This window comes from Pan paniscus, chromosome 7, assembly GCF_029289425.2.
Source record: "Pan paniscus chromosome 7, NHGRI_mPanPan1-v2.0_pri, whole genome shotgun sequence".
NCBI classification, from domain to species: Eukaryota; Metazoa; Chordata; class Mammalia; order Primates; family Hominidae; genus Pan; species Pan paniscus.
Genome location: NC_073256.2, coordinates 97,438,463 through 97,465,507, shown reverse-complemented (window position 1 = coordinate 97,465,507; position 27,045 = coordinate 97,438,463). Strand labels below are relative to the sequence as shown.

The window sequence follows — 27,045 nt, the reverse complement described above, 5'->3', positions numbered from 1 at the left end:
ACTTACTTCCAGTCTGTGGGCTGGGTTCAGGTGTATTCCACATGTGTTCATTCTAGGGCCCAGATTGAAGGGCAGTAGCTACTTGCCCCATGCTCCTCTCATGATGGAGCACTAGAGCACAAGGGCCAAGCCAAACCTCATGTAAGGCCTCTACTTGGGTCAAATTGGCCAATGTTCTACAGGCCAAGGAAAGTTACATGGCCAAGCTCAAAATTAAGGAGGTGGTAAAGTACACTCTGCCCTCAATGGGATGGAAAGAGAGATATTTGCTGACCCATAATTCAAAGTCACACCTGCTAGTTCATAACACTTTGTAAATTTCATATTAAGGGATAATAACCTCAATTAACAACTATGTTCTATTTTATCCACATTTATTAATATTATATTTAGCAGAAATTTTTCATATGAGAGATTTAAAATCTATACATAATAATATAACTTATAGTGAATGATCACTATAATATGGAATTTTAATATAAACATCACGGCCATCTTTTCAAATGTATGACAACACATGAGGCATTTTTCCCCTCTTAATTTTAATTTTTAAATGTCATTCTTCAGCAATCATAACTTTTTTTTAAAGGGTGGTCACAGTCACTGAGGATAACTACAGAGACTAAGTTCTTTTTTTTTTTTTTTTTTTTTTTTTTGAGATGGAGTTTCTCTCTTGTTGCCCAGGCTGGAGTGCAATGGCTTTACCTCGGCTCATCGCAACCTCCTCAGGTTCAAGCGATTCTCGTGCCTCCGCCTCCTGAGTAGCTGGGTATTCAAGCACGTGCCACCATGCCTGGCTAATTTTTGTATTTTTAGTAGAAACGGGGTTTCTCAATGTTGGTCGGGCTGATCTTGAACTCCCGACCTCAGATGATCCACCCGCCTCAGCCTCCCAAAGTGCTGGGATTACAGGTGTGAGCCACCGCGCCTGGCCTAAGAGACATTTCTGAGGGAGAATTGATAGTGTTTAATGGCTACTTCCATGAGAAGTAAGAAAGGAGAGGTGGAGAATAAATCCAAGATTGATTGATTGGTTGAATGAAACAAGTATGTGGTAGGCTGCCTTTGTTAGAAAGGGGATGATATGGTAGGAAATTATCCCATTTTGGGCTTAAGACACCATGACAAATGATGGCAGATAGATAGATCTATCAGACAGTTGGAAATAGTTACTTCATGTTTGGTAAAGTGTTCTCAGGGCTGAGAATATGGGTATGAGAGTCTTTAATATGGAAGCCATGGGAATTTCACTTGTATGAGGATGTAAATTGATAAATGGACAAAAGACATAAACATAGTGAAATAGATGTGTTTAAGCAGCACCTAGAGAAGAAATCAGCAAAGGAGACTAAATAGAGAAAGCAGAGGTAGCAACTGCAATCTTGGCTACGCTAATCATCTGATGTTCTATGAGGTGTCCAATAACTGAAAAAATAAAAACATATCCATAATAATTGGACTGATAAAACATATATTTGCCACCTATCTAGAACATTCCAAACACCTAGTAAAATTCCAGGAAACCTGTTATTGATTGATCTGATCAACTTAAACATAAAATCTAGGTAAGCCACTGATCCCTAGATCCAAGAATACCAAAAGTCTTTAGTACTTGCATTTTTTGTCCTGGTTCCTCCACTAATGTGAGCCAATCATTTAATGTCTATGAACTGGTTTTCTCATCTTAATAAAAGAAAAGCTATGGAGGCTGGGATAGCCAGATGACATCTTATAAAGTTTCTCCAGAGACTCAAGCAATTCTGAGATGGAAATCTTAAATAGATTGGCTCAAGAGCAAATGCAGAAGAAATGATTCCCCTTTCCTAGTGTCACCCTTTGCCCTTCCTCAGTGATTATTGATTGGGAATCTCCAAAGGTATATAGGAGGCATCAAATACTTTTCTAGTTCCTGTCAGGAGTGCAGGTGATTGTCACCCATCCACGCTGAATGGTGCCTGGCATCACGTTGGTGGAATGGCATTCATATGTACCCCACCCAGAAGTACCTCTCCTTCAGTACCTTTGCAGTGGCTCACCAGGCACCTGATACTCCCCTACATTCCAGTGGAATCCCATAAGCTTTCTTCAGGTAGTTGTGCTAAATGAGTCTGGGTTCTCTGAGGAACTCTGTAAGGTTCAGTACACATTCAGGGACTCAGGAGTTAAGACTTTTTTTTTCCCCCTACCAGAATTTAAAAAAAAAAAAAAAAGGACAAAGATAAAGAAATATTAACTTTTTAAAAAGCCTGATGACTGTTTTGCAAGGGGCGTGTATGTTACACTACATAATCAAGTAACACTGGTTAAGGGATGGCTCAGGAATTGAATAACCCATGTCTGTCTCTTTTGCTTGATTATTGCAACACTGTGTGCCCGGCACTGTTCTGGTTCCTGGAGTTCTACTAACTTTTAAAAAAATAAATGTGAAGCCGTTGCTGATTTTCGTGGCCGTATGCAGGGAACCGCGGTAAGCAGTCGTCCAGAAAGGCAGGTGGGCATTTCTTTTTCATTTTCTTTTTTTATGTTTTGAGACGGAGTTTCGCTCTTCTTGCCCAGGCTGGAGTGCAATGGTCCAATTTTGGCTCACTGCGACCTCCGCCTCCCAGGTTCAAGCGTTTCTCCTGCCTCAGTCTCCCGAGTAGCTGGGATTACAGGCATGTGCCACCACGCCCGGCTAATTTTGCATTTTTAGTAGAGACGGGGGTTTCGCCACACTGGTCAGGCTGGTCTCGAACTCCTGACCTCAGGTGATCCGCCCGCCTCGGCCTCACAAGGTGCTGGGATTACAGGCGTGAGCCACCGCGCCCGGCTGCAGGTGGGTATTTCTTTAAGGACTAGGCGAGAGGCCTTCCGCTCCGAGAAGAACACTCACAGAACAGTGGCCTTTCCTGGTCACGGCGAATGCACAGCTGGTTTCCAGGCCCCGCCCCCACCTGTAGACTCCGCCTCTGGGTCCGCCACTCTCCCGTCAGGCGCCGCGCGCGCTCATTGCCCCGCCCCTCAGGCTTTGCCCCGCCCCTTACGGCGTCGGAGAGATGGCGGAGTTGGACATCGGGCAGCACTGCCAGGTGGAGCATTGCCGGCAGCGAGGTGATCCGGGAGCTTCCAGCCCCCATCCCCGGCCGCGGGAGACCAGGGCTCCGCTTTGGCTCCGCGGATGGTGGCAGCGGGTGAAGGGAGGCCACAAGGCTGGGCAGGGCCTGAGGAGCGGGGTGGGAGCGTTTCTTCTGGGGCTGCAGTGAGATCGGTTGGTGCGGGTTTTTTTTGGCCGTGAGCCTTTGAAATGACGTGTGGTCTCCTTGGAAGGAAGCCATGCAATTCCTGAAAACGTACCTTGCAGTGTTCATTTTGGTGTTCGAGTGTGCCGTGTCCGAGCAGTGCACGAAGCCCACTGCTGGATCGCGTGGCTCACACTTACTCTGCTGAGCGCGGGTATGGGGACGCGTAGGTTTGGTCTGGGACTGTTGTCTTTTGGCTTTGCCACTGCGACCTACGGCCAGCTACTTTCCCATACTTTTTTTTACTTATCTGTTACGTAGCTGTCAGGAGGAGTTGGGGGAGATCAACTCGCCCAACTAGTGTTCACGTGGATGTGTGTCCGGAAGAAGGCCCTTCCTTAGCTTTTATCAAATTCTCAAAGGCATCCTGATCCTCAGATTATTCCGCCAAATGGTCATCATGCTCTCCCAGCTCTGTCATTCCCTGATTCTCATTATTATTGTTTGAACAAACATTTACAGATTATTGATTTTGGTGCTTGGACCACATAAGGGTGTAAACTACAGTCTTTTACACGGAAGACCTTTCCAACTAGTAAGCTGCATTTTAGAGAGAATTAGTTAATAATATGGCAATGGGCTCTCCCCATTGCACTGAGAGACCTTGGGATATACCTAGTCCAAGGTGATGTGGCATTGGCTTCAGGATGCCATACACCTGGAAAAGGCAAGTTTTTGAAGCATTAGAACCACACAGACTGCTCAGTCGTTGTTACTAGGTTTCACACACTACATAAGGTAGCAAACAGGTTTAATCTCCCCTTGGAACTTCAGTCATTGGTATCAAGTGCCTGAATTACCGTGTCAAAGACTCTGAGATTTAGCCCAGTTTCAGTGGAGTTCCATAATTGATTAGTGATTTCTACTGTGGGAATGCGTGATAGGACAGGTGACACAATCCCTTCTAGGTTCTTGTTACTTATAGCCCTCTATCTATCTATCTTTCACCACTGGCTGTAATAACAAGCCAGTGTGACTTTTTTCATGTGGAAGCTTAGCCATTTGGGTTTTGACTGTGAATTATGTGTGTCTATGCCTGATCCTTCGCTAGTGAGTCCAATATACATTATATGCCATTCATGACATAGTTCATTTTCCTTTCCAGCTATATATGTCTTTAGGGTCAATAACTGAGATGAGGCCAGGCCTATCTGTTTGGAACTAGTGGAAAGCAGTTAAGATTTAGACTACGTCAAGTGTATATCCTAAATTTTATCTACTTTCTGGAGGGATTGAAGGATGGTATCAGGTGCTGGGAAGTTGTCTTGACTTAACTCTTTCCCCTGGGTCCTTCTGGTTTGCATCTAATACTTGATTATTAAAAGTCTCAAAATATTAAGCATCTCCACCCAGTCACTGCAGTATTGTCCTTTTTTGTTTGTTTGTTTGTTTTGTTTTGAGATGGAGTCTGGCTCTGTCGCCCAGGATGGAGTGCAGTGGCGCGATCTCGGCCCTCTGCAACCTCTGCCTCCTGAGTTCAAGCGATTCTCCTGCCTCAGCCTCTTGAGTAGCTGGAATTACAGGCATGAACCACCACGCCCAGCTAATTTGTGTGTGTGTGTGTGTGTTTTTTTTGTTTTTTTTTTCAGTAGAGATGGGGTTTCGCCATGTTGGCCAGGCTGTTTTCAAACTCTTGACCTCAGGTGATCCGCCCCCCTCGGCCTACCAAAGTGCTGGGATTACAGGCTTAAGCCACTGCACCTGGCCCCTTGCAGTATTGTTCTGAGTTGAGTATACTCAAAAGAAGTTAATTGTTGTATTATTCTTATTAATTATAGTTACTGTATTACTATTCTGATCTTTTATATATATCTCGTTTGGTTTCTGTAAGTACACTGTGAGGTCGGTGTGGCATACGGCATAGATACAGATATAGATACACATGCATACACATACATATATACACAGAAAGGATGTGCTTATATCTTTATATCTGTCTCTGTATCTACCTGTCTTTATCTTTCTATTTTTCTTACCCAATAAAAGAGCTTTGGTTTTGTATATGTTTATTTACATACATATATAGAAACACACACACATATACTTTATACTAACTGTACTATATATTACATCAAATTATATATATTTGAAATACCATAAATCTTATAGGTGTATATATAAATATAAATATATTTGAATATAGTCAAGCTTTGGCGATATATATATATGTTGTTCACACACATATATATTAGTACACAGATATAAATATATATATTTATTGGATATATATAAAAATATATATATCCAAAGTTTTACTGTTAAGTAACTTGCCTAGCATTGTTAGATTAGTAAGCAGTGGAATCAGAATTGAATCCCAGGTTTTTCACTCCAAATGCAGAATTTTTGCAGTATACAGTCATCAAAAACAACACCTAGTAAATCTGGGAAACAAAACAAAAAAGAAAAAGAAAACCACTAGAACTTATTTTTGTCTGACTTAGTAAAGTTACAAGTAACATCTATTAATACCTTATGTTAATCCAATTACTTTCTGTCACAGTTATTGAAGTTGTGATTAATTTTGTTAGAGTGGTTACATAGTGCTTGCTACACTAGGATATTAGTCAAAATGGGAAGTTTTTCCATAGAGGTTATCTTCTTGCTTAAGAAAACTAAATCAAAATCAGATACTGACCAGTATATACATTTTCTCTCAATTTTAGATTTTCTTCCATTTGTGTGTGATGATTGTTCAGGAATATTTTGGTAAGTTAAGTTTTTATGCAGGATTTGGGAGTAATTTTAGTGTTTATTAATATGAGGTTATTTCTGAAAAGTAGAATGATTTAAAATAATTGTTACTTTAGCCATTGATTATTGATATTCAGTATAGTTATAGACTCTGATTACTTCTCCATATATATGACTGATTTTTAAACTTCCAAAAGTGGGGTTATGTATGTGAATTTTATATAAAAATTATATTTTTGTCTTTTAATTACAAGGAGAAAATAATATTCACAATATAAAGAATATGGTAAAAATCCAGTTATAATTATTGGTCTTTATTTTAATTAATAAAATGAAAAGAGCCCAACCTATAAATGCCTTAAAATAGGAATCACAGCATTTGACTACATTACATGCCAAGTAAAACCTGGGAATTAATGAAGAATTTTGGAAAATGGATTTTCCTTACAGTTAAACTTTAAAATGTCAAGCATTTAAATTATATAATAGAGCACTGAAAGAATGAATTTTTTTCAGAATGTAATTCAGAATGATTTGTTGGAAGTAAATAAAAGTAATGTATATTTTTAAATTATTTGGAATTAGAGCACTTTTCACATTTTACTACTGATGATCTTTTAGAAATAAAAAGAGCTGAAAGATATGTTTATATTTTCATGCAACCTAAAGCATTCAAAGTAAACATAATTTAGGGTAGTGAATTGTTTTTACTCATATTGAAGTTGAACATTTGTGTTTTAAAACTTTTGAGACTATAGATGCTCCATCTTTATCTGACATTTCAGTTTTTTCTCATATTCAAAGTTATTAATGTAGTATGAGCATAATGTATCTTAAGTATACTGAACATTAAAATATCACAAATTACTGCAGTTATCTTTAAGTATGTTATTTAAATAAACACTTGCTATTATTATTTAAGCCTTGAACACAGAAGCAGGGAGTCTCATGGTTGTCCTGAGGTATGTTAATATTTTTCCAATCTGATAAAATGTATTCGTATTTATGTACTTTCATTCAGAATTTGATTAGATTTAAAGCCAGTCAGTATCACAGATTAAAGTTTGGCATACTAAACTGATTAGGTAAAGAGGCTTTTGCTTCATTTATATTGTTTTTCTTTGTTTGAAAGAAAAATTGTTTTACTTGGTATTTGTAAATTTTTATCGTCATAATTCTTATTCCTTAACATTTGTTTAGGTAGCCCACTTACAGTATAAGGCTATATATTTATTTATTTGTTTGTTTTGTTTTGTTTTGTTTGAGATGGAGTTTTGCTCTTGTTGCCCAGGCTGGAGCGCAGTGGTACGATCTCGGCTCACTGCCACCTCCGCCTCCGGGGTTCAAGTGATTCTCCTGGCTCAGCCTCCCGAATAGCTGGGATTATAGGCACGTGCCACCACGCCCGACTAATTTTTGTATTTTAGTAGAGATGGGGTTTTACCATGTTGGCCAGGCTGGTCTCAAACTCCTGACCTCAGGTGATCCACCCGCCTTGGCCTCCAAAGTGTTGGGGTTACAGGTGTTAGCCACCGCGCCCGGCCAACGCTATATATTTATAAATATACACGTAAGTTAATGTCCTCCTTATATATTCCCTCCAGTTCACTGTGCCCTTCACTGTTGTGTTCATTTTCACTGATGCCTGCTGATAGGATCTGTGGTAGTAAATCATTCTGGCTCAGTCGACTTAAGACAACCAGGAAGAAACCTATAGTTTAATAAAATTCCTACCCTAATTTTGCACAAATCATAAGTTAAGAAAGGTCTGGCAAGTAGAAGTCAAAATATTACCCTTATTACTGGTAAAGATAAGTTGAATGATGAAGCTCAGCATAGAGCCAAATGGGTTTGCAAAGAATATCCAGAATTAGGCAGACTTGCCCAGCAGTCACAGCAGTACTGGACCAGGTTAGGCTATCTCCCTGAAGGCAGTTCAGTTCCAAGAGGAAGAGAGAAAGCTAAGCCCACCATGTTCAATGTGTTCTAACACTTTTCAGTGGACATTTATTCCTGCCCACCATTTACCAAGTGCTTTACCAAATATTTTCACATCTGTTCTCTCAGTTATAGAAAGTTATTAAAGTTACATGAGGTTCAGTTGAAATCTGATTCTTTCCAGTTTAAATGATCAGTCAAAATCTGACTCTTTGAAGTTTACGTGATCTATTTGAGGAAAATTTGAATTACCTAGCATGTTGATTTTATGCAGCATTAATTGGAGGAAATATTCAGTCATACAATAAAACTTACTGAAGTTTCTTGCAGTTTATAAATCTATCCTGTGTTTTCTTTTTTCTTAGGATATAATTTGATTCCTCTGAATGTGTCTCAGATAATTAGGTCTCATTAATTAAATACTGAAACATCATTAGGCCATTGCAACAAGTTCAAAAAGATACTTAAATTAATTCCAACAAGGTGTAACTATTATTTATAAAAAGGAATTCCCTTTGGTTGTAGTTTTCAAGCAATTATTTCCCTACGTTTACTCATCTTTAGAAACCTGGTTTGTTATTTGTTAATGCTCAGAATAGCCTGGCTGATTTAGAATTTTTTTTTTTTTTTTTTTTTTAGTCTTATAAAATCTTTTCTTCCTGTAGTGGGGTATTTGCTGGTAATAAAAATATGAAATAGGGCATAGAGAATAATATATGATTATGAAAACTGTCTTTAACCTTTTATCTCACAAATAAATAAATGTTTTTTAAGTGTTTTATTCTCTGAGTTAAGTGTTTCATCTCCTAAAATTAGTATGGAAATTAGGTTGACTTGACATTTGAGGGTTGATGAGATAATTACCTGAGCATATCATGGGGACATCTTTGTATGAGACTGTTACAAAGCAGGTTAAAATTATAGAGTGTAATTAAATAGTCATTTCAACTTGACTTAGAAGACAAATATACCACAGTAGGAAAATTATGAAAGTGTGGAACAGTCAGTATAGTAATCATTTGTCACATAAAACATTCTTTATAATCTTTGACAGTAAGTAACTTGCTCTAATAAGTTTAAGCAAAAATAAAATGAATACTGCCTTCTAGAATAAGACACATTGATTTGGTTTAGGTCTGAAATGTAATACATTTCCTCCTTTTTGCATTTTCAGGTGACTGTAATCAATGAGAGACTGAAGACAGATCAACATACATCTTACCCATGCTCTTTCAAAGACTGTGCTGAGAGAGAACTTGTGGCAGTTATATGTCCTTACTGTGAGAAGAATTTTTGCCTGAGGTGATTGATCACTTAGGCTGTTCACACTTTGTATATCTGTTTAAGTCCTATACAAACACATGAACTAGTGTCACTCTTCTGTTGCTCATAGACACCGTCATCAGTCAGATCATGAGTGTGAAAAACTGGAAATCCCAAAGCCTCGAATGGCTGCCACTCAGAAACTTGTTAAAGACATTATTGGTAAGTATCTAGAAAGCGTGTTTTGTTGCTTTCCTAGTTCCAGAGCTCCTGCTTCTTATGTCTACTTTCCAATTATGGGAGGCATCATTAATAACCCCAGTGGTATTCGTATTAACTTGTATTTTGATGATATTCTTGTGACAGTATTTCTTATGAGGTCTACCTGACCAATGGAAATTTGGAAATTATTTGGAGGTACTGCACTGTAAGTACTTATCTCTTTTGCTGAGCCACTTAGATTAGCTAGTTAACCATTGGGCTAGAAATGGTATTCATGAGATTGAAGTAGTCAGCTACTTTCTCTACAGACTAAACTCTAAGCCTAGTCAGCTGTTCTGTGAATGCTGCTGATAATAAGAGATACCAGGAACGAATGTATCTGTGACTTAAATCAGTCTGTCTGCCAGTATGTTAGCTCAGAATTTTTATTCCATATTAAGGATAGTACCTTTATTACAATCTTGCATAACCAAATCTTAAGGTTGTCTGTAGAAGCATTAATGACTGCTTTAGGTTAAATAGGCTTAAGTTGAAAAGAAGCACATTATAGTGGATTTTTTGATGTGGAGATTGCCTAGATCAATCTCAATGATATTTTTCCATTGACAATGTAAATACAATACATATACAATGAATGTGGTCTCTGTATATCTCTCTTGTGTGTAATTTATATATGTTTCTGAGCCATAATTAATAAGTGTATTATAATAAAACTCTATTTGTAATGTGAAAGTTTTATGTGATTACATGCTTACACTTCTTAGATTCCAAGACAGGAGAAACAGCAAGTAAACGACGGAAAGGTGCAAAAAATAGTGAAACAGCTGCAAAGGTTGCATTGATGAAATTAAAGATGCATGCTGATGGCGATAAGTCATTACCACAGGTTGGTCTTAGAGATTTTTTAAAACACAAAAATTTCAAATATAGTTGAAGTCCTCTTTGTATTCCTCCTTCCCATCAATTAACAACTAACCTAAACCTGGTATGTATCATTCTTAATGTTGCATGGTATATGTCTGCATAAATAATACAAAGTTTTTTGAGTTTTTTCACTTTATAGACATGATAGTGAACCATATGTATCCTTCTTTGAGTTGTTTTTTTTTTTTCCCACTTGGGATGTGCTGTTAATGTTTATCCATGCTGAGACATTTAGTCAACAAAATTCGGATTTTTTTCAATTTTTTGCTATTGTAAACTGTCTATGGTGACCATCCTTGTGTATATGTAGAAGAGTTTCTCTAGGACTGTTCCTTTAAAACTTCACAATATCAGTTATTTTATATAACAACCCAATATATATATATACATACCTTAACACAGTTGAGTGTTATATGTGTTATATTATGATATTTGTTATTCTGTTTTAAAGATTGTGGCCGGGCCTGGTGGCTCACACCTGTAATCCCAGCACTTTGGGAGGCCAAGACGGGTGGATCATGAGGTCAGGAGATCGAGACCATCCTGGCTAACACGGTGAAACCCCATCTCTACTAAAAATACAAAAAAATTAGCCGGGTGTGGTGGTGGGCGCCTGTAGTCCCAGCTACTCGGGAAGCTGAGGCAGGAGAATGGCATGAACCTGGGAGGCAGAGCTTGCAGTGAGCTGAGATCGCACCACTGCACTCCAGCCTGGGCAACAGAGCGAGACTCCATCTCAAAAAAAACAAACAAAAACAAACAAACGAACAAACAAAAAAAGATTGTTAGAACCTATCAGGTTGATTTTCCAACCCCTAATGGATTGAGACTACTGTTTAAAAAATGCTACTTTAGGGAATATACCTAGAAATAGAAAACCTGGATTATGGGCTTTGCTGATCTTCAGCTTTACTAGATATGGTCAACTTCCTGTTGTCAGTGATTGTACTCATTTGTCTCTTTCTATTAGTGCTTCCAACAATGTCTATTTTTGGCCATTTATTCCTTAATAAAAATTTTAGGATCACTTTGCCCTGTTCGGTGAAATTATGATTTTGGTAGGAATTATGCTGAATTTTAGATTAGAGAGAGCTGACATCTTTAGAATTTTGACTCTTCTCATCTATGTCTGTGGTATATCTTCCCAACTTTTCTTTAGGTTTTCTTTTATGTGTAATTATAGAAGTAACCTTCTATAATGCTTACCATAAATATTTACATACCTTTTCTTAGTTTTATTCTTAGGCTCTTTATAATTTTTGCTGTCATTATAAATAATACCTTTTTTAAAAAATTACCTTTTCCTAGCTAATTATTGTTGGTTAATGTTATGTTGCCCTTCTATCCAGCAAATAAATTCCTAATAGTTCCCATATTTTGTAGATTTTCTGGGCTATTTTCTGTGTAGTCATATCTTCTCCAAATGCCAATTTTTGTGGGTTTTTTCTGCAGATTTTCTCTTCTCTTGTGTTCATTATCATTGTTTGTCTTAATGTTGAGATCTTCAGAACAATGTTGAATAATATGGGCAATAGAAGGAATCTTCATCATGTTTCTGACTTTAATGCAAATGTATCTAAAGTTTCATCAAGTATTAGATATACTGTAAATTTGTATAAGTAGTAGCCTTTTTCTTGATACTATTATTTCTTTCTATTCCTAGTTTGCTAGGAATTTACACTATGAATGGATATTAAACTTTACTGTAAATTTTTTTCTTACATCTAGTAAGATGATCATTTTTTCCTCATCAATGTAATAAATTTTATCGATCAGTTTTTCTGTCGTTAGATCATCAAATATTCCAGGATAAATCACTGACTCTGGTATATAATTCTTTTAAAATGCACTGAGAAATTGATTTGCTAACATTATTTAGTGTGTGTTAGTGACATTAATAGCAAGATTATGCTCAAAAATTAGTTGAGTAGCTTTCTCTCTTCTATTCTTTGAGGTAGTTGTAGAGGGTGGGAATTATTTATTCTCAAAGGTTGGTAACACTCAGTTGTAGTAACTCTTGGAGAATTTTGAATACTATTCCAATGTGTTACATCTTGCTTTATCTGGATAATCTATTTCTTCTGAAGTCAATTTTGGTAAATATTTTTCCAAAAAACTGTTTGATGTAGATTTTTCAGTTTATTATTTTCAACTTGTTCAAGTTATTCTGTTATACTTCAGAATCTTTATGTGTCTTTAGTCATTCTGCTTCTTCCTTAATATTTTTCATTTGTACTTTTCCTTCTTTCTCCTTTAGACAGAACAGCTAGAAGTTTATCCTTATTTTTTCTTAGTGTTTTCAAAGAACCATGATTTGGATTTAAAGACCTCTGTGTTTTGTTTTCTGTTTCACTAATTTTTGCTTTTATATTATTTCCTTCTGCTTTGTTTAGATTTTTCTCTGACGTCCTTTTTCCAGCCTTTCACATAGAATGGTAATTTATTGATTTTATTTTTGTTTTGTTTTGTTTTGAGACAGAGTCTTGCTCTGTCGCCCAGGCTGGAGTGTGGTGGCGCGATCTCAGCTCACTGCAACGTCCGCCTCCCTGGTTCAAGCGATTCTCCTGCCTCAGCCTCCTGAGTAGCTGGGATTACAGGCGTGCACCACCACACCCGGCTAATTTTTGTATTTTTAGTAGAGATGGGATTTCACCATGTTGGTCAGGCTGGTCTTGAACTCCTGACCTCGTGATCCACCCTCCTCCGCCTCCCAAAGTGCTGGGGTTACAGGCGTGAGCCACCGTGCTTGGCAGTTTGTTTATTTTTAATATACTTGTTTAGGTATAACAATATACTTATTTGGTGTCTTTATTTTGTTACCATTTCAAACACAGGCAAGTTACAAACGTAGTACAAATAACTTTTCCATATTCTTTACCCAATTGTACCAATTATTTATATTTTGCTCTGTTTGCTTTATCATCTGCTGTCTCTTTCTGTCTATATGTACCATATGTATATGTGTGTACTTAATTTTTTGTCCACTTGATTTATCACTTTCTCAGGTTAAAATCTCCTACTATGGATGTGTTTTTGCTAATTTTTTTATATAACTCTAATGGTTTGTAGAGTTACGTATTATCAAGTGCATAGAATTTCTTCATTGTTACATGTTCTTTATGAATTTTGCCTTTAACCCTATTTTGAATTATAATATTGTTTCACTAGCTTTCTTTTGGTGAATATTTAACAAGTATGTAATTTTTTCATCGCTTTATATTTCAACTTTTTTTGTTGTTTTGTTTTAGGGTGTCTCTTGTAAGCAGCATATAGCTGGACTTTGTTTTTTTTTAAACCAGTTTGATAGTATCTCTCTTTTGTAGGTGAATTTAATCCTTTCTTGTTTATGGTGGTCATTGGTGTGTTTGAACATATTTCTTCCATCATGTATTTTCTGCTCATCACCCTTTTTCTTTGACTCTTTCTCTTTCCTTTTGTATTGAATTTGTTCTGATGGCTTAGAAACAATTGATTACAGTTTTCTTATTTTATTGACTACCCCTGATATTTTCCTTTTTTGAAATTTTATTTGATTTTTTTAAAATTGCAAACGTAGTATAAGCTTTTAACAAGTATAACTATCAAAAGATGCATATGGAGAAAAAACATACACACTCCTGTGTCTGTCATCCATTTCCATCCCCTAAAGCAGCAGTTCTTAACTGAAAGCAGTTTTGCTCCCTAAGGGGACATTCAGCAATGTCTGGAGACATTTTTAATAGTCACAGTTGGGAATGGGGTGCTACTGGTATTTAGTTGGTAGAGGCCAGAGATGCTGTTAAATTCATATGTTGTAGAGGACAAGGCCAACAACAGAGAATTTTTTCTTGGCCTAAAATGTAAATAGGGACAAAGTTGAGAAGACCTGCTCTCAAGTATTCAGTAATACTTACATTACTTTGCAATTCTTCTGTTACTTAAAACATAACAGTAAAAACTTCTATAAGACTTACTTTGAGGCAATCTTCTAACATATTTCATCCTTGCAACAAGTTTATAAGGTATGCACTATTAACTCTTACCCAAAAAGAGTAACATTCTATTAACATAGCTAGTAAGTGGAGAACTACGAATTGAAACTAGGCAGTCTGGTTTCACAAACCATCTTCTTCACACACTTAACAATAGATCATAAAGCATTCTATAAGTTTGTAGATAAAAGTTTTTCCCTTTATTAATGTTTGTGTGTGTGTAAGTATAGATATACTACAGATATATGTGGATGTCTTATGTGTTTATACATACATGTATAATATATACATGCATATTGTATTCATGTATATACATATATGTGTAAGTGTATTATATGTGTGTATATCATTTTACATAAATGAAAATGTATTCTACTTGTATATGTGTGCAAAGGCATAAAGAATATTTTTCTGTCATTATTTTATAAAAATGGTATCATTCAGTCAACACACTTAAAAAAAATGCTTTCTATATACCAAGCCCTGATAATACAGTAGTGAATAAAACAGAATCCCTTCTGCCCTTATGAACCCAGAGTTCCTGGAGTTTATATGCCACTGGACTGAGACAGATATTAAATATATAATAATTCATGTAGTGATTAGGGCTATAAATAAAACTAAAGCAAGTTTGGGGTAGACTATATATCCTTCTCTCATTAATGCCTAGTAGAAATTCCCTCAAGTGAGTTGGTGTGGCCCTAAATCATTTTCTTTACAAACTGCATTCTCTTCTGTGGTGTGGGTGTGCTGTGGCTTATTTTGTCATTTTTCAATTAATGAGCATTCACTTTGTTTCCAGTTTTGGCTACTGTGCTAAATAGGCTGTGTGGTATTTTTCTTTCTGTGAGATAAATTCCCAAGAGTGTGTTTGCTGTGTCAAATGGTACGCATATTTTAAATTTTAATAAAAATTGTCAAACAACTTTACAAAGAAATTACAATTCACATTTCGTATCAAACTTCATTGACGGATTGCCTATACTAAGTATAGTTTTGTGGCTCTAGTTTTTTAATCATCTTTAGTACTTGCAACTCTTCTGAGATATATTTTTATCCTAATTTCACAGATGAGTAATCTGGAGTGAAGTATTTTTAAGAGCACTAACTTGGTAAGAGCCTGCCCTTCTAACCAGTTCCGTATACTGCCTCTTGTGGCCAAACATGAGAGTACCCTTTTTCTCCATGGTTTCCAGTAGCTATTAGCATTCTTTTTAATATTTTACAGTCTGGTGGCTATAAAAAGATATTTCATAATTGCTTTAATTTGTATTTTCCTGACTACTATTGAGTTTGGACAACTTTTAATATGTTTTTTAGGCATTTGGGTTTGCCCTTCTCTGAATTGTTAGTGAGTATGCTTTGATCATTTTTCTTTTGGGATATTTTTCTTTTTATTTTGTTTGGTCAACTTATAGGAGCTCTTAGACTATAAAAGATGTTAATCCTTTATCTAAAATCATTATTTGTAAATTGTTTTTCAAATCTATCAGTGTATTGATATTACTTATATTTCTTATTGACATAGCAATACTTTACATTTACATTTTCCAAGTTCTGTCTTTTCTTTCATTCCTGTTGTGGTTTTCCTTTGGGTTTTGTGGGTATGTTTGTTTTGTTTTGCATTAGCCTTTTTTTTTCTTTTTTTTATTATTTATTTATTTATTTATTTTTTATTATTATACTTTAAGTTTTAGGGTACATGTGCACAATGTGCAGGTTAGTTACCTATGTATACATGTGCCATGCTGGTGCGCTGCACCCACTAACTCGTCATCTAGCATTAGGTATATCTCCCAATGCTATCCCTCCCCCTTCCCCCCACCCCACAACAGTCCCCAGAGTGTGATGTTCCCCTTCCTGTGTCCATGTGTTCTCATTGTTCAATTCCCATCTATGAGTGAGAATATGCGGTGTTTGGTTTTTTGTTCTTGCAATAGTTTACTGAGAATGATGATTTCCAATTTCATCCATGTCCCTACAAAGGACATGAACTCATCATTTTTTATGGCTGCATAGTATTCCATGGTGTATATGTGCCACATTTTCTTAATCCAGTCTATCATTGTTGGACATTTGGGTTGGTTCCAAGTCTTTGCTATTGTGAATAATGCCACAATAAACATACGTGTGCATGTGTCTTTATAGCAGCATGATTTATAGTCCTTTGGGTATATACCCAGTAATGGGATGGCTGGGTCAAATGGTATTTCTAGTTCTAGATCCCTGAGGAATCGCCACACTGACTTCCACAATGGTTGAACTAGTTTACAGTCCCACCAACAGTGTAAAAGTGTTCCTATTTCTCCACAGCCTCTCCAGCACCTGTTGTTTCCTGACTTTTTAATGATTGCCATTCTAACTGGTGTGAGATGATATCTCATAGTGGTTTTGATTTGCATTTCTCTGATGGCCAGTGATGGTGAGCATTTTTTCATGTGTTTTTTGGCTGCATAAATGTCTTCTTTTGAGAAGTGTCTGTTCATGTCCTTCCCCCACTTTTTGATGGGGTTGTTTGTTTTTTTCTTGTAAATTTGTTGGAGTTCATTGTAGATTCTGGATATTAGCCCTTTGTCAGATGAGTAGGTTGCGAAAATTTTCTCCCATTTTGTATGTTGCCTGTTCACTCTGATGGTAGTTTCTTTTGCTGTGCAGAAGCTCTTTAGTTTAATTAGATCCCGTTTGTCAATTTTGTCTTTTGTTGCCATTGCTTTTGGTGTTTTAGACATGAAGTCCTTGCCCATGCCTATGTCCTGAATGGTAATGCCTAGGTTTTCTTCTAGGGTTTTTATGGTTTTAGGTCTAACGTTTAAGTCTTTAATTCATCTTGAATTGATTTTTGTATAAGGTGTAAGGAAGGGATCCAGTTTCAGCTTTCTACATATGGCTAGCCAGTTTTCCCAGCACCATTTATTAAATAGGGAATCCTTTCCCCATTGCTTGTTTTTGTCAGGTTTGTCAAAGATCAGATAGTTGTAGATCTGCGGCGTTATTTCTGAGGGCTCTGTTCTGTTCCATTGATCTATATCTCTGTTTTGGTACCAGTACCATGCTGTTTTCGTTACTGTAGCCTTGTAGTATAGTTTGAAGTCAGGTAGTGTGATGCCTCCAGCTTTGTTCTTTTGGCTGAGGATTGACTTGGCAATGCGGGCTCTTTTTTGGTTCCATATGAACTTTAAAGTAGTTTTTTTCAATTCTGTGAAGAAAGTCATTGGTAGCTTGATGGGGATAGCATTGAATCTGTAAATTACCTTGGGCAATATGGCCATTTTCACGATATTGATTCTTCCTACCCATAAGCATGGAATGTTCTTCCATTTGTTCGTATCCTCTTTTATTTCCTTGAGCAGTGGTTTGTAGTTCTCCTTGAAGAGGTCCTTCACATCCCTTGTAAGTTGGATTCCTAGGTATTTTATTCTCTTTGAAGCAATTGTGAATGGGAGTTCACTCATGATTTGGCTATTTGTCTGTTGTTGGTGTATAAGAATGCTTGTGATTTTTGTACATTGATTTTGTATCCTGAGACTTTGCTGAAGTTGCTTATCAGCTGAAGGAGATTTTGGGCTGAGACGATGGGGTTTTCTAGATATACAATCCTGTCATCTGCAAACAGGGACAGTTTGACTTCCCCTTTTCCTAATTGAATGCCCTTTATTTCCTCCTCCTGCCTAATTGCCCTATCCAGAACTTCCAACACTATGTTGAATAGGAGTGGTGAGAGAGGGCATCCCTGTCTTGTGCCAGTTTTCAAAGGGAATGCTTCCAGTTTTTGCCCATTCAGTATGATATTGGCTGTGGGTTTGTCATAGATAGCTCTTATGATTTTGAGATACATCCCATCAATACCTAATTTATTGAGAGTTTTTAGCATGAAGGGTTGTTGAATTTTGTCAAAGGCCTTTTCTGCATCTATTGAGATAATCATGTGGTTTTTGTCTTTGGTTCTGTTTATATGCTGGATTACATTTATTGATTTGCATATATTGAACCAGCCTTGCATCCCAGGGATGAAGCCCACTTGATCATGGTGAATAAGCTTTTTGATGTGCTGCTGGATTTGGTTTGCCAGTATTTTATTGAGGATTTTTGCATCAATGTTCATCAAGGGTATTGGTCTAAAATTCTCTTTTTTTGTTGTGTCTCTGCCTGGCTTTGGTATCAGGATGATGCTGGCCTCATAAAATGAGTTAGGGAGGATTCCCTCTTTTTCTATTGATTGGAATAGTTTCAGAAGGAATGGTACCAGTTCCTCCTTGTACCTCTGATAGAATTCGGCTGTGAATCCATCTGGTCCTGGACTCTTTTTGGTTGGTAAACTATTGATTATTGCCACAATTTCAGCTCCTGTTATTGGTCTATTCAGAGATTCAACTTCTTCCTGGTTTAGTCTTGGGAGAGTGTATGTGTCGAGGAATTTATCCATTTCTTCTAGATTTTCTAGTTTATTTGCATAGAGGTGTTTGTAGTATTCTCTGATGGTAGTTTGCATTTCTGTGGGATCGGTGGTGATATCCCCTTTAACATTTTTTATTGCGTCTATTTGGTTCGTCTCTCTTTTTTTCTTTATCAGTCTTGCTAGCGGTCTATCAATTTTGTTGATCCTTTCAAAAAACCAGCTCCTGGATTCATTAATTTTTTGAAGGGTTTTTTGTGTCTCTTTCCTTCAGTTCTGCTCTGATTTTAGTTATTTCTTGCCTTCTGCTAGCTTTTGAATGTGTTTGCTCTTGCTTTTCTAGTTCTTTTAATTGTGATGTTAGGGTGTCAATTTTGGATCTTTCCTGCTTTCTCTTGTGGGCATTTAGTGCTATAAATTTCCCTCTACATGCTGCTTTGAATGCGTCCCAGAGATTCTGGTATGTTGTGTCTTTGTTCTCGTAGGTTTCAAAGAACATCTTTATTTCTGCCTTCATTTCGTTATGTACCCAGTAGTCATTCAGGAGCAGGTTGTTCAGTTTCCATGTAGTTGCGTGGTTTTGAGTGAGATTCTTAATCCTGAGTTCTAGTTTGATTGTACTGTGGTCTGAGAAACAATTTGTTATAATTTCTGCTCTTTTACATTTGCTGAGGAGTGCTTTACTTCCAAGTATGTGGTCAGTTTTGGAATAGGTGTGGTGTGGTGCTGAAAAAAATGTATATTATGTTGATTTGGGGTGGAGAGTTCTGTAGATGTCCATTAGGTCCGCTTGGTGCAGAGCTGAGTTCAATTCCTGGGTATCCTTGTTGACTTTCTGTCTCATTGATCTGTCTAATGTTGACAGTGGGGTGTTAAAGTCTCCCATTATTAATGTGTGGGAGTCTAAGTCTCTTTGTAGGTCACTCAGGACTTGCTTTGTGAATCTGGTTGCTCCTGTATTGGGTGCACATATATTTAGGATAGTTAGCTCTTCTTGTTGAATTGATCCCTTTACCATTATGTAATGGCCTTCTTTGTCTCTTTTCATCTTTGTTGGTTTAAAGTCTGTTTTATCAGAGACTAGGATTGCAACCCCTGCCTTTTTTTGTTTTCCATTTGCTTGGTAGATCTTCCTCCATCCTTTTATTTTGAGCCTATGTGTGTCTCTGCACGTGAGATGGGTTTCCTGAATACAGCACACTGATGGGTCTTGACTCTTTATCCGATTTGCCAGTCTGTGTCTTTTAATTGGAGTATTTAGTCCATTTACATTTAAAGTTAATATTGTTATATGTGAATTTGATCCTGTCATTATGATGCTAGCTGGTTATTTTGCTTGTTAGTTGATGCAGTTTCTTCCTAGTCTCAATGGTCTTTACATTTTGGCATGATTTTGCAGCGGCTGGTACCGGTTGCTCCTTTCCATGTTTAGTGCTTCCTTCAGGAGCTCTTTTAGGGCAGGCCTGGTGGTGACAATGTTGTTGCCCAGTCTGGAGCGCAATGGTGCGATCTCAGCTCACTGCAACCTCTGCCTCCTGAGTTCAAGCAGTTCTCCTGCCTCAGCCTCCTGAGTAGCTGGGATTACAGGCATGTGCCACTACGGCCCGGCTAATTTTTGTATTTTTAGTAAAGACAGGATTTCACCATGTTGGTCAGGCTAGTCTTGAACTCCTGACTTCAGGTGATCCATCTGCCTCAGCCTCCCAAGGTGCTGGGATTATAGGCGTGAGCTACTGCGCCTGGCTTGTTTTGGATTAATCTTTAATCCACCTGTTTCTTTTGTTAGCATATGATGTGAGCTAAGGGCTTAATTTTATTTTTTTCCAGTTGTTTAGGTAGTTTTGCCACCACTGATTATTTAATAAGTTATCTAGGTTTTATTGGATTGAAATACCAAAATACCACCTTCATGAAAAGTTGAACATTTTATTTCTGTATATGGATTTATTTCTTAATTTTCTGTTACAGTCTACTTATTTATTTTTCACTCTTAAGTTAATACCAAATTGATTTGGTGCAATAGCTTTATAGAATGTTCTATATCTGATCATGCAAGTCCCATCCCTATTTTTCCATTTTTTTCTTAGTATTTTTATTAGCATTTGTTTATCCATCTGAATGTTATGATTATTATATTCAGATTTTTTAAAATACCACTCTTAGGATTTATAGGTTATCATAATGGGGTAAGGTTGTGAATAACAGACTTCAACATAGCCTGTTAAAGAAGTTGGACTCTTTTAAAGCAAAATATGGAAGCTGAGAGTATGATTATAAAAAGCAACAGTAGCACAGCATAATCTTAGACAGAAATGTGGCTTCCTACATCCCCTCATGTTTCCCACAAGGATGTGATGAGTGAATACTGCCTGGAGGAAGTGAGGATTTGACCATTTATTTGAAGGCCCCTTTGCCATTCTCCTGGAGATTTTATACCATCTTGGCCTCCTTTTTTATGTCCTGAGGATTCCAGCTCCTTTCCTGCTCCTAAGCTTCCAGTAATTCATGCAAAACATCCTTAATGAATACCTGAGTGGGTTCTATGAAGTTAGGTGAAGTACAGTTCGAATTCCCAGCAGTATCTACTAGCAAGTCTAGGCTTTTGGCCTGACTCAGAACCATTCCTGAAGGATTCACATTGGATTTGCTTTATATGCCATACATTAATTTTGGAAGAAATGACATTTTTATGACATTGTCTTTCTGTAAGGACCTTATATGTCTTTATTTATTCAGATGTTTTATTCCCTTCTGTAACATTTCATATTTTTCTTCTTTTATGTTGTATTCCTTATTTTCATTGCTACTTATTTTACAGTTTTTGTTTAGGTTGAGAACAGAATATTTTCCCCACTTCTATTGCCAAGTACTTATTGCTAATAAAGAGAAAAAAAATCTTCAGTTCTGTATACTCATATTATTCAGCTACGTCACCAAAATCTTTTATTAATTTTAGAAGTTTTTTCTACCAGTGTTTTTTAATTTTCTAGTTAAAAATTATACCTCATTAACAAATAAGAATAGCTTTAATTTTTTAATAATTATACTCATTATTTCATTTTTCATACTACATTATTTATAATCTCCAATATAATATCCTAAAATGATAATGGTGATAACAACTATGTGCTTACGTTCTTAATGTATATAATTAAATATCAATGTTTTTCTCAAAGCCTAAAGTTAGTTGATATTATATCCTCCTGAATACGAGCTTGAAATGCTTTATCCAGTTGACTCTCTCCTATCCCATCATCTTTTTTTAACATAAAAATTAATTCTAAGTTAGTAGCCATTAAAATTTACCAACACTTCTTTTTTTTTTTTTTTTTTTTTGTTGGTTTCTCCTTCCTTAGGGCTTACTTGTATTTTTACTGAAGTACATTCTTTAGCAGTTCATTTAATAAAGGTCTCTGGTAATAAACTCTATGAGTCTTTTTTGAACATGTCCTTATTTTGCCCTTACTTTTAGCTGGATTGTCTATTAAACTTTCTCAACACTTTTAATATACTTCGTCATCTATTATTGGAGGAACATCTGTGTCAGTCTTACTCTATGAGTAATCTATCTTTTTTGGTAGCTTTTAAGATTTCTTGTGATATTTTCCAGTTTCTGTGGAATGTTTCTACGTGTGGATTTATTTTAATTATTTAGTTTGACACATTGTAAATTTTGACTTTTTGGAAAATTGTACTCATTTTCTCTCTAAATAGTGCTACTTCACCATTTCTTCTTTTCTGAATCTCTTGTCGACATATTTTGGGGATCTATAATTGTTTTTGTTTTTGTTTTGAGACAGTCTCACTCTGTCACCCAGGCTGGAGTGCAGTGGCACAGTCTCGGCTCACTACAGCCTCTACTTCCCCTGTTCAAACAATTCTCGTGCCTAGCCTCCTGAGTAGCTGGGACTACAGGTGCGTGCCCCCACACCTGGCTAATTTTTGTATTTTTAAGAGACGGGGTTTTGCCATGTTGGCGAGGCTGGCCTTGAACTCCTGACCTCAAGTGATCTGCCCACCTCAGCCTCCCGAAGTGCTGGGATTACAGGTGTGAGCCACCATGCCCAGCCTATAATTGTTTCTATCTTATGTCTCTTTATGCGGTATTCTGGATGACTTCCTCATATCCATCTTATAATAAATTAGGCTTTTTTATTGAGGATTATAGAAACTTATCTATAATAAATTTTGAGTGTTTAACTCCAGAAACTATTTTTTAATTTTCATTTTTTGACTTGGATCTTCAGGTCTTTTATGTTTTATTTGTGCCTATTTTGGTTTTATAACTTCTTGTTTCCTTTTTTATCTAATTGTGCATCCTAACTACCTTTTTTAATGTCTTTTTAAAGTTCAGCTGTCTTCATTTGCCCATAATGAGTTAATCTTCAGTTTGTTTTGAAATTTCAGTTAATGCATTTAAAATGTTCATCTTGAATAGGAGGTTCTTCCTATATTTCTCCTTCCTCTCACTCACAGATCCCTGTCTGGCAATTTTATACTTAAGTCAGCATTCAGCAGTAACTTTAGCTGCCCTTCCTAGAGCAGAGGTCCCACACACTCCTCTGCTTCCGAGCAGGGAGCCTGACCCAGGAGCTTTATACTTATCTCCCTGCGGTGCTGTTATTTCCCACTTACCTATAAGCTGACCTCCTCCTCTTCTGGAGCCCTGAAAGCCTGTGGCTTAGCCAGCCTATCACTTTGCATTTCTGTTTCATTTTTGACCCTCATACATATTTATCTTTTTTTAAAAAAAAGATAAGGCTATATATTATTAATTTTCTCTTTCTATATTTATCTTCTTGCTGCTTTCTTTTTGGAGCAGGTAATATTTGATTATAGAGGTGGCTCACAGTTTGAATTTCCAGTGATTTCTTGTTTTTTCTTTTAATACTCGTTACCTGTAATAACACACCCCACTGGTCTTCAACAAATCTAAATTCCTTAGTGCTGAGTTGGGAATTGTGTTGAATTTATTATTTCTCAGAATAATTGTGATCTTTCCCCCACAAGTTAGAGATGCTCCTGTTATGCCAAAATTTTTGGTTTAGCAAGAATTGACCTGTAAAGCCAGCACTTTTAAAAAGCAGTTTTTAGGAATCAGTGAAGATCAAAGGCCAAGCCTTTTGCTCCTACTCATTCTTTCCTGCTTTTTTTTTTTTTTGAAATAGGGTCTTACTGTGTTGCCCTGGCTGGAGTACAGTGGCATGTTCACCACTTATTGCAGCCTCGACCTTCTTGGGCTCAAGTGATCCTCCTACCTCAGCCTCCAAAGTAGCTGGGACTACCAGCACACACCACTATACCCAGCTAATTTTTTGTGCTTTTTGTAGAGATGGAGTTTTACCATGTTGCCCAGGCTGGTCTTGAACTCCTGGGCTGAAGCAATTTGCCTGCTTTGACCTCCCAAAGTGCTAGGATTATAGGCATGAGCCATCATGCTCAGCCATCCATTTGTTAATTAGGCAAGAAAATACAATATAAGGAGAGGGCAGATAAGATATAGAATACTAGAGAAATCCTTTCCAAGTCCTTTCTTTTGTTGATAAGGTACTTGGGGTTTGGAGGTCTTTTTCTATCTCTTTTTTTTTTGTTTTTAATGTTTCCTTGTTTCGAAAAGTCCTTCTGTCTAAATACATAGTGAAGTCTTTCACACAAAAAGAAATGTTATATGTGTCAGAAATCTTTGAATTGCAAGTGATGGAAACTTGATTCCAACTAGGAAAATCAAAACAAACTTTTTTCCTCATGTAATGGGGAATAATGAATTGATCTGGTCTTAGGGGATGAATTCAGGAACTCAGATTATGTTGAAAGAGCTCATCTGTTTTCTTGTTATTTCTCTTTCTACATTGATCTCATTTTTTCCCATTTGAGGAAACTTTTTCCACATTGGTTCAGGAATGGCTGTTAGGTGACAGGGTTCGCTGTAGGCAACTCCAGGTTTAATTTGATAAAACTTAAAAAAAATAAGGAGAGGCCGGGTGTGGTGGCTCACTCCTGTAATCCCAGCACTCTGAGAGGCTGAGGCGGGTGGATCACCTGAGGTCAGGAGTTCAAGACCAGCCTGAACAACATGGTGAAACCCCGTCTCTAGTAAAAGTACAAAAATTAGCTGGGCATGGTGGCGCGTGCCTGTAATCCCAGCTAGTCAGAGGCTGAGGCATGAGAATCACTTGAACCCTGGAGGCGGAGGTTGCAGTGAGCCAAGAGCGTGCCATTGCACTCTAGCCTTGGCAACAAGAGCAAAACCCCCTCTCAAAAATAAATAAATAAATAAGGAGAGTGCTCTTTGTCTCCTAAGCTGTTGAACATAAAATCCCAGGAACAGACCTGATTGGCCTAACTTAGGCCACAAATCTATCTTTGCACAGATCACCCGGCCAGGGTCTTGGTCCTATGCCCATGCATTTATGTGTGTTTTTGGCTACTGTGATTGGTATTCCAGATAGCAGATACCTTGCTAGAAGGTAATTCTGCTCTGACCAGAAGAAGAGAGGAAGGGTTGGCACCAGACAAAAACTGATGTCTATTTTGTCTATGTAATGGTTGTTTTAACTTTTTCTTTTTACAGACAGAAAGAATTTACTTTCAGGTTTTCTTACCTAAAGGGAGCAAAGAGAAGAGCAAACCAATGTTCTTTTGCCACCGATGGAGCATTGGAAAGGCCATAGACTTTGCCGCTTCTCTGGCCAGGCTTAAAAATGACAATAACAAATTTACAGCTAAGGTAACATCTCATTATAATAATATTTCTATATTAATAAAGGTTTTATGATGCTCCATTCAAGCATTTTTATTTATTACAGTATGACTTACTTCTCCCTTCACAGAAATTAAGGCTGTGTCACATTACTTCAGGAGAAGCCTTACCCTTGGATCATACTTTGGAAACCTGGATTGCTAAGGAGGATTGTCCTTTATATAATGGTGGAAATATAATCTTGGAATATCTTAATGATGAAGAACAATTCTGTAAAAATGTTGAATCTTACTTGGAATAGTCATTCAAAGATTCAAGTCAGAAATCACAGGGAAAATTCTATTACATGTTTAAGTCCATTTATTTTACTACAAATACTATTTTTGTAATTTTTAAAAGTTGCTTTTTAACTTATTTCCCCTTATGTCACATTTTAAATTATGAGTTTTCTATTAGAGATTTTTGGTTTTAAGTTTAATTGTGTACGGATCCTCAATTATTAGCAAATTCTTATATTTAATTAGCTTTCATTAGTTTATGCTGTAGTGACAACAACAGAGATGTATTTCCTGGTGGGGGATGTCAGCTGTTGATTGGCTGTGACACTGCCTTGTGTCATCTTCTTACCACGATCAAAGGCGAAGGAAGGGATCTCTTTTGGGACATTGTGATTGTTTTAGCAGAGAGAGAAAGAGATGAAATACGCTTCAGTTTTCTCTTAAAAGATGCATGTATCATACGTGCTTTAAGCAAGTCATGTGGCCAAGCCTAGCATCATGGAGCCAGAAAGTATAGCCTTGCTGTCTGTCTACATCATGATGTATAAATTGATATATCTACATGAATTATAGAAACTTAGAAGTGATCTTTATTCAGTCTTACAATTTTTACATGAAGAATCTTAGGCCTAGGAGGAGAAAATGATTTTCTTTCTATTACCTAACTAGATTGGGGCATATTTCTGATAAAGACCCACCTCTAGTGAGATTCATCTTTTTTGTTTGTGTGACTATATTCCATAGAGAAGAAAGATGGGATAGCTCAACTTCATTATATACCAAAGCAAAACACATGCCAAATGATGACTACATTTTACCAACAAATTTAGACGAGTATTCTTGACTAGTGTTTACTATCTATACCCCCAAAACTACTACTATATAGACAGAATGGAAAGTATTTCTATTTGTCCTTTTTTTTGTTTTCTATTCTAATTTTCAGGGACCTATGTAGTGGCTATAGGTTTACTTAAAAGGTATAAATTTGGAATGCTTATTTGGTTTAGTTCCTTTCTAATTCTTCATATTATTTTTATGTGAGGAATGGAGATAATTTCCGACTTTTATTATGTTCTTATACTTCCATTCATTAGCATAGTTATTTGAGTTCCCACTAAATGTAGGAATTTGTCTCTAATTGCCATGATTAATACGATGATGATATGTATACATACAGGTATACCTTGGAAATATTGTGGGTTCAGTTTCAGACTACCACACAAAGCAAATATTGGAGTATATTGAGCCAGACAAATTTTTTTTTCGTTTCCTAGGGCATATAAAAATTATGTTTACACTATACTATAGTCTATTTAATGTGCAATAGCATTATGTCTAAAAAATGTATATACCTTAAGTAAAAAATACTTTATTGCTAAAAAATGCT

General features: G+C 36.7%; 1 protein-coding gene across 3 annotated transcripts; it reads left to right on the top strand.

Annotated features, from left to right (window-relative positions):
* The first annotated feature begins 2,993 nt into the window (after nt 1–2,993).
* On the top strand, nt 2,994–27,045 carry ZFAND1 (zinc finger AN1-type containing 1). 3 transcript variants are annotated; one of them, XM_055116687.3, is made up of 8 exons: nt 2,994–3,068; nt 5,942–5,984; nt 6,892–6,931; nt 9,082–9,209; nt 9,301–9,392; nt 10,157–10,278; nt 25,252–25,407; nt 25,511–27,045. In XM_055116687.3, exons 5-8 carry the CDS (start codon nt 9,356–9,358, stop codon nt 25,679–25,681), a joined length of 486 nt encoding a protein of 161 aa, XP_054972662.1. In that variant the 5' UTR covers nt 2,994–3,068; nt 5,942–5,984; nt 6,892–6,931; nt 9,082–9,209; nt 9,301–9,355; the 3' UTR covers nt 25,682–27,045. The 3 variants fall into 3 exon arrangements, with proteins under 3 accessions (XP_054972662.1, XP_003831312.1, XP_034822168.1); XM_003831264.8 differs by having other exon boundaries at nt 3,000–3,090; XM_034966277.4 differs by having other exon boundaries at nt 3,000–3,090; nt 25,487–27,045.

Bases quoted from the DNA above. Each gene is read 5' to 3' on its own strand.
- ZFAND1 (XM_034966277.4), top strand. From the start codon at position 3,036: ATGGCGGAGTTGGACATCGGGCAGCACTGCCAGGTGGAGCATTGCCGG. The intron at 3,091-5,941 runs GTGATCCGGGAG...TCTCAATTTTAG, and splicing joins GGAGCATTGCCGGCAGCGAG to ATTTTCTTCCATTTGTGTGT. The intron at 25,408-25,486 runs GTAACATCTCAT...TATTTATTACAG, and splicing joins ATAACAAATTTACAGCTAAG to TATGACTTACTTCTCCCTTC.